The 15,023-nt window shown below is 43.3% G+C and overlaps 1 protein-coding gene across 1 annotated transcript; it reads left to right on the top strand.

Annotated features, from left to right (window-relative positions):
• Positions 1–2,962: 2,962 nt before the first annotated feature.
• LOC138598175 (BTB/POZ domain-containing protein KCTD16-like) lies at positions 2,963–13,315 on the top strand. The gene is made up of 2 exons (XM_069669889.1): positions 2,963–3,791; positions 12,130–13,315. The coding sequence occupies exons 1-2, from the start codon at positions 2,969–2,971 to the stop codon at positions 12,579–12,581; spliced, it is 1,275 nt and encodes a 424-aa protein (XP_069525990.1). The 5' UTR covers positions 2,963–2,968; the 3' UTR covers positions 12,582–13,315.
• Positions 13,316–15,023: the final 1,708 nt, after the last annotated feature.

A 15,023-nucleotide genomic window follows, 5' to 3' on the forward strand; every position in this document is an offset into this window, starting at 1 on the left:
ATTACTTCATGCACACAGATAATAACTCTGAGTCTGTTTTCTTATTGCTTTCAAGACTGCACAACAGACATGAGGCAAAATCATTTTACGTGTGTGTGTGGTATTACACAAAACAGCGACATTGTTTGAAACCAGGTGTGTACATTTATTAAAGAACATCTAGATATTCTACACAAGATTATGTTTAAACCATGTCTTTTGCAACACCACCTGACCTGTCTCAAAGTGTCCTAAATTCTCAGAATTATTTCCCTGGCCGCACTGCAGACTGTAATACAAGATACCCTGCAAGAGCCCACTATTGTCAATTTAATGTCAGAGCAAACACAGATTTTCTTACTTCACGCTCAGCTGGGACCCACATTGTTTTACATTATTCATGCTGAAGTTGCATGAAATTCAACCCCTTTCTAAAAGATAGAATCTAACCTGGGAGTCGCACACAAACAGGAATTAAAGTGAAGACAGGAGGCAGGGAAATTGGCTCTAATGGGATGATAAGTGAGATGAATAAGAAACAGGGTTTATAGCACATATGGGGAGAGAATCATCCCCGAGCAAGGTTCATGGAAAGAACTACAAGTCTGACTGTTACACAACACAAGAGATAGACTCTCAGTAATGACTTCTGTGAAACAAATAGAATAATCTAGACCGTCACCCTTTGTTTGACATGTCTGCAGTGGTGTTTGCTCCACTGTAAAGGTCACATAATCCACAAAACAGTACAATATTACGTATAATGTAAGCGGCATCACAGAAAAGAGATCAGTGGGATGCTCAGTGTCGTACTAAATCCCACTGTTTGAATCCCACTCAGTCCCCCGTGGCTGCTTAGCAACTCCTCTCCAGCACAATATACTCTGAATTAACAGGGTAAAAGCGTGACCGCTGCCTCCTCAAAACCACGAGTCAAGGGTGCTCTCCCATCATCACCGCCTTCTCTCAGCACCGCAGCAATAAAAGCCTCTGATTTTTTTTACAGCATGGCTTCAAAACAACACAGAAAACAAAGCTGAAAAGCAAACAGGAGATACACAACAGTCTGAAACACGGATTAGTGTCAGTGCTGCTCCGGCTCTGTGTGATGTGGGCAGTGCAGATAAGGGACCTTACAGCTCCCATATAAAACAAATCATAACACTTTCAGTCTCCCAGATTCAGATGCTCATGCACCTTTGAATGCACATTTATTACATACATCACTAGCTTGTGACCTATATACAACTGCATACATACAGATGATGACATGCATTGTCAAGCCTAAAATTCTGCCTTACATCTCACAACATCCAAAGTGGATTTTCCACCCTCCAGTTCTTGGCTCCTCTGTGGAGTATACTGATGGCTCTATGACAAATTCGCTGAGCAGGCCCTGAGCAATAATACACAAGTCCCAAACCCCCTGTCCCCCTGCTGCTATAATCCAGAATGAAATGATTCAGTAATGAGTCCAAAGGTTGTGTTTTTTTTTGTTGTTTTTTTACCTTTTTACTACAAAATAGCTGAGAAACCTGCATGGAAACTCATTTTTCACATAGTTTTGATACAAAAATGGACTTCATATTTATACAATATGTTAATTTAGCATCAGAGCTGGAATTAAGAGATATGAATCAATGTATTTATTTATTTCTAAAGTGCACTAAAGCAGTTTATGGAGGCAGTTTGAACCAGCCGGGACTGAGATCTGTCCGTGGTGCTGAATTAGGAATTCACTCGGTCAAATCGATGAGGAAGGGATCAATTTTCATATTCAGACACAGTGTTCTGGCTGAAAGAAGTGATACTGTCTCCTGAACAGGATGCACAAGAGTCCAACTGTCATTTTGGTCTGAGTTGATCTCATTCAGTGTTTGAGCCGTCATTGGCAGCTGGACAGAAAGAGGAGTTACATAGTTGTTTCCTGTAGATCACCAGCTCTGTTCACGCGGAGCTGTCATTGCCGATGACTCTCTGAGCAAGTCACTGCATGGGACCTAACCCCTCACCCGTCTCTCTGGATAAGCGCGTCAGCTAAAAGCGTTAAATGTAAATGCGAAAGCCTCTGTGAAGACTCAGAAGAAGGGATTAAAATCCGCAACGCTGGATGTTTAAAAGCCGAATCCTCTGCGCCAGCTGCACAGCGCCCGTGGCTAAATCACAAATTCATGAAAAACTGCACAGATGCAGCCACATCAGCCCGCTTCATGTCGATCGTCTGCAAATGTCGTTTTGCTTTAAGATGATGTAAGACATTACTTCATGGGACCACTTTTTGTGCGTCTCCCTCTCTCTCTCTCTCTCTCTCTCTCTCTCTCTCTATCTCTTGCACAGCCTGGAGCAACATTATCTTAAAGCTTCTGCCGGACCAAACGTTTCCGCACTTAGCAGTTTGGAGAGATGGGTGCGCGCCGGAGTCCCGCGTCCATCCTCCTCTCTGAGAGCGACCTCGGAGCATGTTTCAGCATCCCAGTTGTCACGAGGGACGCTCAGTAGCAGACTAACGGGATGCACGCACGTTTTTCAGTTTATCTCGGACTGATGTGACTGAACTTGGAGCCAGACGCAAGACTGAGAAGCTTTCCACAGAAAACTCGCGCCAAAAACAAAAATATATTACTTTTTTGATGGGAAATTTCAGCGTGAAGAGCGGATTATATTTCTCTGAAGTCACACTAATGACCTCTCGCAGTGGATGTTTGTAACATGATGCGCTCTCTGGTTATGATAATCGATTCTGTTCAAAAAGGATGCACCGTGGGCAGGCACAGTTACGCATGGGGTTAAAGGCTCTATCACTCTATCAAGGCACACCTTGGGATTGTTTGTCATGAGACTCTGGATACGAGAACTGCAGCTTGAATCAGGACTATGCTTCGGGTCTGAGTGCATGAACGCCATGCAGCTACACCCCACACCCTGAACTTCTGGGACGTTTGCGCTCCGAGACGAGACTCAGATTCTAGTGCAAGATCTGATTTGAAAAATGGCACTGAGCGAAAACTGCAAAACGCAACCTGCAAAAGAGCAAGGCTTGGTGCAAAACCCTCCTTCGGATGTGGTTGAGCTAAACGTGGGTGGACAGGTGTATTACACTCGTGTTGCCACCTTGACAAGCTTTCCAAATTCCTTACTTGGGAAGCTTTTCTCGAACAAGAAGGGGTCTTCAAATGACCTGGCCCGGGACCTTAGAGGACGTTATTTTATCGACAGAGATGGCTTTCTGTTCCGGTATGTATTGGATTACCTTAGAGACAAGCAGGTTGTCCTCCCTGACCACTTCCCCGAGAGAGGAAGGTTGAAACGAGAGGCGGAATACTTCCAGCTGCCAGATTTGGCCAAACTTTTGTCATCCGAGGATTCAAAACTCCTCCCGGACGACTTGTACTACAGTGATTATGATGATGTATCGCAGGGCAGCGACCAGAGGTTTTACCCCCCTTACTCCCTGGACAGGAGGTACGGCTACATCACGGTCGCTTTCAAAGGCGTATGCGCCGGGGGAGGCAGGGAAAGTCAAATTGATGTCAAGGCCAAAAAGTTACCGAGGATCTTCATCAGCAGCAGGATCGGCTTAGCGAAAGAAGTGTTTGGAGACGCCCTGAGTGAGAACAGGGACTTGGACAGACCGCCGGACCGTTACAGCTGCAGGTTTTACCTCAAGTTCAGGCACCTGGAGAGAGCTTTTGACATGCTGTCAGAGAGCGGCTTTCACATTGTGGCCTGCAACTCGTCCCTGACTGCGTCCTCCATCGGTCATTACGCGGATGACAGGGTCTGGTCTAATTACGCACAGTACATCTTCTACCGTGAGTGGAGATTTATACTGCACTGTAGGAAGTGATGTGAGAGAAACTAATGGCCTTTATCAGAAAGTTATTAGAATGCATATAACAGCAAGGTTGAACACAAACAATGGATGTAAAGGAGAAATAAGCATCCTCCCCTATAGAACCAAATCCAGGCTACAGACACACCAGTATGGTTTTGCAGAATGTCAATCAGAAAGTTATTTTTTCATATTAAATGTTCTAGGAAAAAGTGTATCCACATAGTTTTCCTTAAGAAAACACATCTAATTGTTTCTGGATACAGGGGAAGCCTGCAGGAAGTGATGTGTGTTGGCTCACACCACCAGGAGGCATGCTCGGGTTATCCTTCCTGAATCTCTGCATCCCTTGCAGTGTCTGACGTTAAACTTCTGTTTTGGATCTGAGATAAGAGGCAAACTTGCCCACAGGCCTAAGGCGGGTTGAGTCACAATGCTGCTACACTTGAAGTACACATGCGTCACGTGTAGACCAAGGCTACAGCGAGAGAGATTCTGATGGGTTATGAATAATATAGCACCAGTGGGCAGCAAAAATTTCACATGAATGCTGCTGCTTATTCTTAGCTTTTTACTTGAAGACAAAGTTTGCTCATCAGCAAATGCTTTAATTAGCTGCAAATATGGTTCACTCCACTCTTTGCACAGGGAGGAGTTGGACCATATGGCCTATTAAAAAGCACTTTGTTCATTATTGTGAATGGCTCCCTTTGGAGGAGGAGAAGAAAACCATGTTGGAGGGTCAAGGCTGGAGGTGCAGAAAGAAGACATGACATATGGTTTGCTAATGATGACCAATATAGTTGTAATACAGGCTAATTATAACAGAGGGGTCTGCCTTGACCCGCACGAACATCCAGCCAGGTAGGAATTTCCTGAGTCACGCAACACAGCATATGGTGGAGGTGTTACCCCCTTCCCCATTAACAGACACCGCCTGAGGACAAAGACAGGGGACAGTAGGAGGAGGGTAAAAAAAAAAGGAGGGAAAAGACAGGGGGTGTTTCTGCAGAAGTACAGCTTGCAAGGAAAGGAAAAGCGAGGGGGGATTTAAGGAGACAAGTTGAGAGGAAGTGAAGAAGAAGAGGGAGGCGAGCAGATGGAGGAGAGAGCGGCGGAGCAGGAGGGACGAGGGAGTAAAAGTTGCATGAGACCCGGCCATGGGGAGAAAGAACTGAGGCAGAAAGAAGAGGGAGGGAGTGAGAAGCAAAAATAGATTAAAGTAAGTATCAGACAGAAAAGTTCATTGGGTCCGAGGGAGCGGAGAAGGAGAGGAAACACATTTTTGGGGGGTATTGAAGCGCGGAAGAGGAGGGTTTTCATTAAAAGAGAGGGGACGAGATGAGGGTGGAAGGAAACACAGATACATAATAAGGGTGTAAGGATACAGAGGCCTGGACAGGATGATGGATAGATACATCAATGGCAGACATCCGTGAGAGCCTTTGCTCTACAGCAGCACAGCATCCTCTTTCCAACCTAATACTGTAGCCTGGTTTTGAATGTGGGACACTGGCAGGCCTAGGGCAGGTTGTCCTGAGCTAAGAATGCATGTAGACAAGTGCACCTTTGGGGAGAGCACAAAACAGATGTGCTTTATTGTTGTTTGTTGTTTTCAGCTGAGCATTTCTCTGCTCTCGTTTTTCCCCCCTCCTCCCGGCCGCTCACAGGCTCATACGGAGTGAAACGGGAAGGCTGTTTTTGTTCTCAGTGTAAAAAGAGAAATTCAGAGCAGTAAACAAATTGAGAGATTTTCTTCCAGCCTGTCAGTTTCTTATCCTCATCCATGTTGCTCTTCTTGTTAAATGCGTGAGTTGTTTTCTACAGGCTCCACTGACTCTCAGTATTAGTGTGGACTCTATTTGCAAAAGGCCAGCATTTGATATTCATCATTTTACTGCCATCTGTATAAACAGTCAGGCAACACATTCTCTCATAGAGTTAAGACACTCCTGTCCAGTTGGATAGGCTACATGCTGTTTGTTTGTTCACAGACTAAAACTAACAATTCATTCACTCCTCAGGAGGCCGAAGTGTCTGAGCAGTCATCATGAACAAGAGCATTCATCATGAACAAGGGCCATGATGAGTCATCTGCATTTGACAGGGGATGACTTTTGACCTTTAGAACCAACATCTGCGCCAGAGAGACATGTACTAAAACTGAGTATGGAAGCCCAAAAGTAGAAAAATTGAAAGAATTGTTAACACAATTTTGAGATACAAAGTCAAAGTTATGAGACATTTAGTTAAAAATATGGGGTAAAAAGTCTAAACTAAGAGATATACGTAAAAATGGAGGTAAATTTAAAGTCAAATTAAAGGGATCAAGGTAGAAATTATATGATAAAAAGGAAGAATCAAAAGAAAAAGAGTCAGAAACATGAGATAAAAGTCAAAATTATGAGTTAAGAAGTCAAAATTGTGAAATAAAATTTCAAAGTTATGAGACAATGAGTCAAAAATTGAAGGTTAAAAGTCTAAATTGTGAGATAAAACGTAAACATTTTGAGATAAAGTCAAAATTAAGTGATCAAGATAGAAATTATGATAAAAAGTAAAAAGATGAAATACCAGAAACATAAGATAAAAGTCAAAACTGTAAAATAAAGGCTAAATTAAACATCGTATATTTAACATTTTGATGTGAAAAGTCAAAATAATGAGATATATAATTGACGAGACAAAAAAAATCAAAAAAACTTGGGAGTTAAACATTTACATTCTTGGATAAAAAATCAGATGATGAACATCTAAAGACAACAAATCACAATCATGAGATAAAAGTCTAAATTAATCAAATATTTTACATTAAAAGATAAAAAAATCTGAATTTATGACAAGAAAGTGTCAAAATTTAGATTTAGATTTTTTTTTCATTATTGATTTTTTTTTTCTTTTTTTGGCACATGTGGGCTTCCATAGCCAGGTGATCCTGTCAGGTAATTTGTCTTACAGAAATGTAGGTCATTAAACGTGATAAGGACGCCCAGTTTATTAGATTGGCAGTGACAACAGTATTGCTGTAGTGATTAACAACTCTCACCTCCTAGTTGGCGTTTGGGACCGGCCTCCTTATTGCTAATTATCTCTGGGGAGAGAGGCGACTGTCGGCTAATTAAAAAGCAATCTGTGCTACCAAAATATTTCATCGTCTGCAGGATGGAGATGCAATTTAGAGAGATGAATGCTAACCTCTTTTAAAGGCGAATGAAAATGCAATTCATATTGTAAATTATGAAAATGTTATGTCAAATCATGGAGGAAATGTAAGCATCATCCTGGACAGAAGAACATCATAACACCGCCTCCACATCACAGTGTTAGAGCAAATCATTATTGAACAGAAGGACGAGTAACATCACAGACAGTTTCCCCTTTTCCAGTCTGAAAGAGCTGTGCAGAAGTGCCTTGTCAGAACTGGCAGACATGCACAGTAGAGATGGAGACTGATTATTCTTGCCAGGTGTGCTCTGTTAATATCACTGTGCAGTCTTCATTTGGGCTGTGAATGAGATGATGTGTGGCCATAATGGCTCCTGAACAATGGCCACAAGGCGGCAGGGAGAGACGGGAGGACAGTAATCAATTGCCGGGGTGTAATGGAGGCAGAGATTGGGCCGTCCCCGAGCTGAATGAGAGCCTGGTTGGAGTCTGGATGGATTGTCAATGCCGATCAGAGATTGATGTTGCTCACATGAACAACTCGTACACGTCTGAAAGGGCACCCGGGCAGAGGGAGGGTCAGAAGCGAGGCCTGGGTGTGTGCGCGAAGCAGAAAAAGCTGCAGCTGCAAAAGGAAAATACTTATTTTTGCAATCAATTATGGTGTGAAGCAGCATGCACAGGATTTTAAATGATCGCGCTGCAAGTTCTTCAAGGTGTGATGATTATCTCTGGATCTTTCAACAAGCTGTTCTATTGATATCAATGCAGCTGGGAGGATATTAAAATTACCTTGTAGGGACATGAAACATGCACAAAGCAGACAAACTGGTGGAACATTCCACAATTTTTTAGTTTGTGTTTGTCAAAGTGGTCTTGTTGCACAGTAACAGGATTGGTGTGATTGTAATATTCCTCAATGAAGGTGCTAAATAATCTTTCATGCATGAAATAAGCCCCTCACACCGTCTGTTCCTGCTTATCGATCGTCTTCTGGGTTGGATTTTCCAACACTCTACTCAATGGCTGCTGACTCACAAATCACAGATGTTGGGAGTGCCCTTGAACGCACCAACAAGGAGAGTTTTCCTTAACAGTCCCTGCTATAGTAACTTCATTACCAAGGTGACTGATAATGCAGTTTAAACAAATAAAAAGACTCAAATTGACTTTGATGGCTCGCTCACCCAAATCTCCAGGATGTGCTTTAAGAAAAAAGAAGTAGTCGTAGTTAGTAACATTTCTCAGACATGATTTGAATGCAGTCTTTTTTGTTCTCTTATTTCTGCACTCGGTAGCTGTTGGAGACTTTTACCGTCTGACATCTAACACCTTAATGATCCCTCCAGAGACGCTTAATGGCTACATCGATGGTGGAACTCACTTTGTGGGCAGGGCCGAGAGGATGCCGTGTGATGGTATGCAGGAAGTCGGCTTTTTAAGGTTGTTCAAGCGTGGGTGCAAGGCCGCCCCATTTAAGAGAAAATTACATTTCCACATGGTCTGCTTTACGTATGTGGTAAAATATGTGAGTAAAGTTTGCGTGATGGAGAAGTTAAAAGAGGATCCGATGCTGGATCTTAGTCTTACACGCACTTTCTTTGAGATGTCACTCCCTGAAAATCACCACCTTGACAGGGCCAGGGAGCAGAAATGCCCCTCGTGTTTCCTGCAGCCTCTCGAGGCTTCATTTAGGTGATGACAGGAGCTCGGTGAACGCTCAGGACAGCTCCTATCTTCCTCCCTGCCTTGTCTTTGCTTCATCAGGGCCTGTGTAACGCGGGGGAGGGTGTGTGGCTCTGGGTCGAGGGGGGGGGGCAGGGGCCTACAGGGAGAAGCTGATATAGACATCTCAGTCTGTCTGCATTGCTTGTTCATCTTCCCCTGCCAGGGAGACACTCAGCGGGCCGCCACCCTCTGACTCTGGGAGGAGGAAGCACCAGCTTGTCATTACCAATCAGCCAGTGAAGCTGTCACTCTCCTCGGATAATTTGGACTGGGGCAGTAGAGAGTAAGTGTGTCCTTGAATGTGAAGCTTGTCTGGACTCCTTTGGACACCCTGACTGATCGTGCAGCTGATCGAGGTTGTTTCAGATAATTAATATTGACAAATTCAATTGTATGCAGATATGAAAGGCATTTTCTTACCTTGCAAGAGGTTAGCTGAAGCCGCATTAGCCTGCACACAAACTGCTGAAGTGATACTTCTGCAGCAAAGGGCACTATCTTACTGAATGGATTTCCCTCGCCTTTGCAAGACAAGCCTTTTTTCTGCTGCAAGGACACGCTGGCCTAAATTGTGAGCTAACAAGCATGTAAACTACACTCTTCCTGAGGCTGCAACTGTGTAGAAAAATTATTTGTGTAACTGGATATGGGGGCCGGAGAACGTAAGAGTGTGTCAAAGATCAGAGCGTCTCACGACTAGCTGCATGAATATGCATATTCAGCCTGTCAGACAATGTTACCCCGTGTACACCCAGCTTTTTTTTTCATCAAGCTAATTAGCACTGATACTTCATTTTTCTCTCCAGTTTGTTTCACAACCAAAATCGTGGCCAGAAAATATAATTGCGCTGGAATCGAGCAGCAAGTGAAGCATTTGAAGATGATTCACGGCACGCAGCCTCGCAGGATTTTGTTGTGTTTGGGAAAAGAATGTTTATTTCTGAAATTGAAAAAGTTAAGCGGGCTTTTTTTTTTTTGCATTCTGATCGCCTGGATGTAAAATACGCTGTGTTCAAAACTTACTTTCATTCATTTAGATTGAGGGCACAGTTCACATCAGTGCTGAGATTCAGATTTGAAAGGCAGACAGCTTCGGGTCACTCAAGTATAAATCTGAAATAAATTGCGTTATGGCCTTCTGGTTATGCGCAATAACAGCACAGAATTGCTGAGTGATAAGTCTTTCTTGTTCCTCTTTATTTATTTATTTGCCTGCCTCTTGACTTTCAGGGTATGAAAGCGTCTGTCAGATAAAATGACTGAAGCACGGAGCTGCTATGCCATTAAAGAAATAATCATCAGACACCCTTGATGAGTCAGTCTAGAGGCAGAGATGAAGAAACACACACACACTGTCTGGCAAGAAACCCAATGACATTTGAATTTTAGCTTGTCAGAGCCCTCTGCCTTCAGTCCCCGTCGTGTCCTACTTCTCTGCCATTTAAAACCTTTTAATGCGTAAAAGACTCATTTTAATATAATACCCAGACAGTTGGATTTCCATAAAGCTCTGATCTCTCCCAGACACGAGGACAAACAGCGCTGCTTTCATTAGAGAGGGAGAGGAGTTTGAGGATACCCCGAGTGACACGCCTGCATCGCTCGCTGCAGAACTCCACTCCCTCTCTCTGTGTTATTTATGAGAAGTGCACAGGCCGAGTCTGCTCTGAGGACCAGTCTTTTAATGCGGTTGGAATATGATCTCTTAGACAGGCAGGCTGTATGGATCTGAGAGAAACACACTGCAATCAATGGCTTCCCTGAAAAGAAACCAAAGGGTAATATGCACACCTTCTTGTTTAAATGTACCAGAGAATGTCTCTGAACTGTGACACCCAAATCCACAACACACCTTTTACGGATGTGTTAGATAAAGAGATTTGTTTTAGCGATATAAGCTAACGCCCAATTGAGACGAATAGCCGTATAAAACAGCCCACAAGGCCAGGTGCTCTTCAGCTCGTCACTGGCTTGAATACAATTCTTTTTTCTGCACGGCTTGAAAATTTGATGATGCTATTATTGGGTGTTGGCTAGTTTCCTAAACGAGTTGCCCCTCTGGACGACAGCATCCATCCATTTAGAAACAACGCTCTGCCTCCCTCCTCTTCATCCTCCCCGCTAAAGCGCCTGCATCCATTTGCCTGGTGCTGCTTGTCTGCCGGATTCAGCTAGATTCATTTTCTGCGGGGGTAAATTGGTGCGCTGATTGGCCTCTTTACTCATGGATTAGCCATTAAAAAGCTGTTAGTGACTCTCTCACTATCAGCTCAATGCAATCATAGCACCAGAGATAAGGTCATTATTACAGCGTGTGCAGAGAGGTTAAAATCCCTCTTGAACTCTGCTCACTATAAATTGGTGCATGCGCTGGAAGGAGGTAATGGACAAATTACTGCTCCCTCTGAGATATCATTGCTGTTGAGTCTGTATCATCACGCTGGAAAGAGCCATTAAGAGGTTTTTAAAGTCTGTGTACATTAGTTTATTTCTCATACGCAGCCAGCACAGCAGTTTTCAGTCCGTTTCTACCTGTTATTACTTCTAAATGAGACCAAAGTTCAGGGAGATTTTTCAAACACAGCTACAGTGTTTGCCGTCTTTACTTGGACACTTCACAAGCCAGTGTGCAGCACAGAACTCTCTGGTGGATAATTAGAAGTGTAGGAGGTTGTGAGATGATACAAGAAGTAGATCCAGGAGGATGAACAAAAACTGCTTAAATCCTCCGTTACTAGGACACTACCCGGTCTCTTCTACCCAAACTTTCTGACAAGGCCAGGACGCCTGCAGGTTCATTTATTCACTGACCTGCTTCTGTTACCACCCAAGATAAATTATACTTTACCTCCTTTTTGTAGTTTCTCGCCTCCCGAAAAGTGGAAAGCACTTGGACTTAGTTGACTGAGTGATCTGAAAACATAAAAATAACACACAACCTTCTCAATACGAGGCACTCAGGTGGCAGTTTTAATAAGAAAATGCGACAGCAAAGCAGATTGCTTTGGCGCCGAGACAAGCTCTGCCTTGGGAAATGGGAAAGGTCTTTCAGGGAGCAGTACCGAGCTCTTGGGTTCTCCTTATCAGAGGCAGCAATATGCACGCTCCCCCAGCTTTTTGGGACTCAGCAATCAAATGTCAAAGCCAATAACTTGCATGTTCTTACATCTGTACCCCCCTAAATACCCTCACACACTCAAGGGATGTTCGTTTAAAGGCATTTGTATGACATTGAAACTGCTATGTCGGCATTTGTCAGCATTTTCTTTATCAGGGCTACTGTTTCTTTTGATTACGGCTTTAATCTGTCACTGTACCAACAGCTTGGGCCATATTTGAAGTGCGTTTCTGCATGAAGGAGGATCTCTGCAGCAATGCATGTGGTGCAAACAACCGACAAATGTGTTTGTGTGTGTTTTTTTTAGGAGGTCCCTCAAGGTGGATGTCCTCTCACTGTGACTGCTGCTGCAAGAGCCACAAAAGCGAGCGTGAAGGAGAGAGCGGCACTTCCTTCAACGAGCTCTCCACTTCCTGTTCCGAGACCCAGTCGGAGGCCAGTTCCCCTCAAGGAACCGTGATCTGCGGCCCCGTGAGTCGGCAGTCCCACATCCAGACGCTGGACCGTCCCATGCCGAAAGGACCGGGTCACATGATGCAGCAGTCTGAGATGCGTCGCAAGACTGACGGGCTCCGGGTGAGAACCTTCGGGGTGCGAGAGCGGGAGGCCGCGAAGAGGAAAGCAAACAAGGAGAAGATGACTCCGGAGCAGGAGCTGGAGAAATGCATCCAGGACTTCCGGCGCATTAGGATTCCCGATCACTTTCCAGAGAGGAAGTACATGTGGCAATCAGAGCTCCTGAGAAAGTACCGTCTCTGAATATGAGTGCGAAGAAGAACAGATGAAAGCATCAACAGTATTACCTGACTAGGCAATAGACTGCACCCTCTAAGACACATACTGTATTAAAAAATGGCCACTTTACCGCCAGCATGAGCAGCTGAGCACACAAAGTACAAGGCAGTGTGAGTCCTTGAGTTGTAAAGTATGCACAGTGTTGTGTGTGATATGCACATGTGTAAATCAGGTTACGCCTGTCGGGGCTTACATCACTAACCCTGTTCTCACCTCAGAGAGCCGGGAACCAGTCGTACTAAAGGCTACTATGTCACTAGCTGAAGCAACAAAGCAACCTCAGGGGCAACATCATTCGATCCATCAACCTATCACATACTGTTTGTGCTATTTCCCACGATAGCTGTTTTTTAAACATGGATGTACCCAGATGGTGCTGTGAGTTAGCGATTGAAAATCACTTTACTCCACTGATAACACATATACGTATAGTAAGCTTTGATAAAGGCACTGCATGTCATCTCACCCTTAGCATAATTATGCAATATCAAACAAACGTTCACTATTTTGTGTGATGGGTTAAAATGGTTTTGAGTGAGCATTACTTAAATGAGGAGAGCACTGCCTAGATCTGTTTGCCATTGTAAAAATCTTTGTCCAATGTTGTCAATATGTGTTGGATAGATGATGTTGTGTAGGTAGAGTATATAATGCCAATGGATATTTGACTAATCCTTGATTGTAAGTGTGCAAAAAAGCTAATAAATGGATTAGAATTGTATTGATTTATAGTGGACCTTCTTGTGACCATTAAGATTTAAATTCAAAATCCATTTTCAAGTCTTTTTTCGTGCCTCTCTGTTCACGTAAGCTCTCCTCCTCCTTAAAAATGATATCCAGATAGCGTAGCATCCATAACTAAAACAGCAAGGCGGGTGAAGCTCCACATTTCTCCACACATTGAAGTGATTTGCACAGTGCTATAAAAGGAGCGAGTTTGGAGGGTGGTGCTTTTTTCAGTTTTTAGCCTTTCCAAAGCCAAAAAATAGAAGATCAAAGAAGTGAGAATTGGATTAAACACTGTGTTAAACTGCAGATGATTGCATGTCCAGCTAACTAAATACTTTAAATTCCAAACTCAGTGAAACTTACAAGGCCTAAAGACACTTTTCTTTGTCATGTAACATATTCATTTGCAGGGTTTCAGGTAACATTAAAAAGTGTGAGCTGTAAACCTTAAAAAGTCAGTAGGAGGCAACAACTCAGAGAAAACGTCGGTTTAATTAGCTAGCTAGCTAGAGCTAATGAAATCTGCTGGCAACAGTTGCTCATAAAATCAATGGACTGACTCAAAATGTCTTTGTGTAGTGTGGGCAGGCAGCACGAGCCTCCAAATTAACAAAGGTTTTTCATAAGGTATAAAATGGGGAAAAAGTACTTATAGCATTGTGCTGTAGTAGCTATAGGCCTTTTCAGTGACTCAGTGTCACCTAAATCATGTCTTAGCGGGATACTTGAATTGAACATCATTAATGTTATTGGTAACGCCTTAGCTTTCCTATAAAACATTGGCTATAAAAAAGGGCTTATCGTAGCTAATTTTATAAACGACGCAAATAGCTGGCTGACAAAATCACTGTGTTTGCATGTCAGGAAGTAGCAAACAACGAGTGTTTTAGTTACACAAGAAAAATAAGGTAGGCAGACCTTAGAATGCAAAGATGACAAATGATTTTAGGCGGAGGAAGAAAGCTAACACGAAAATAAGAAGGAAAATCCAGTAATGAAGTGGCTAACCAAACAGCTAGCTTGGTTAGCTAGTTTGGTGCTCCATATGCTAAAATGCTACTTTGGGGATTATTCGTCCTGTGTTTTTGGGGGGGATTTGGAGATAAAAGGTTCATATAACTTATATCAAATATTAGTTTAGGCCATGAGGAAAGCCTTAGGATGGTTTTGATACTTGCTTGATAGCTTGTATGTTGTTTTTGGGTCAGAAGCATTAAAAAAGGTGTCCTTTGCAGAGTTAGCATGATATGTTGGCCACAAGATTGTAAATTAGAACCTGGTTGAAACGTAATTGCATTTTCCCTTAACACCTCAGCACAACAGCTTGGTTTGAGATTTAACGACTATAAATCGTTACCAGCCCCCTAACCAACCAACCCCACACAAACCTGGCGTCATTTTGCACATGTAATGGATCCCTTCTTGTTGACATTTCATTGCGTGCTTCACTCTCTTGAGAGGATCTCCAGGAACCATAGCTGTGCATCACAAACACCATTAATAGGGAGCACTATTTTTAGCAAACAGATTTCTGCAGTGTCGCCACATTGTATCCGTAAGGAGCGAGGCTTGGGGACCTCAATGCTGCAACCCAAAATACAGCCTGTGTGATGATAGATGAAGAATTGCTTCTCCTTTGGGACAGTGAGTGTCCTCCAACAAAGGTTCAGAAGAAAA

This window comes from Semicossyphus pulcher, unplaced genomic scaffold (genome assembly GCF_022749685.1).
Source record: "Semicossyphus pulcher isolate SPU_LCO1_2020_fin unplaced genomic scaffold, fSemPul1.0.p SCAF_2, whole genome shotgun sequence".
Lineage (NCBI taxonomy): Eukaryota > Metazoa > Chordata > Actinopteri > Labriformes > Labridae > Semicossyphus > Semicossyphus pulcher.

What these genes read in the sequence shown, in the direction of transcription:
- LOC138598175 (XM_069669889.1), top strand. Translation starts at nt 2,969, where the DNA reads ATGGCACTGAGCGAAAACTGCAAAACGCAACCTGCAAAAGAGCAAGGC. An exon ending in CGCACAGTACATCTTCTACC is followed by an intron (nt 3,792 to 12,129) that starts GTGAGTGGAGAT and finishes TGTTTTTTTTAG; the next exon opens with GAGGTCCCTCAAGGTGGATG.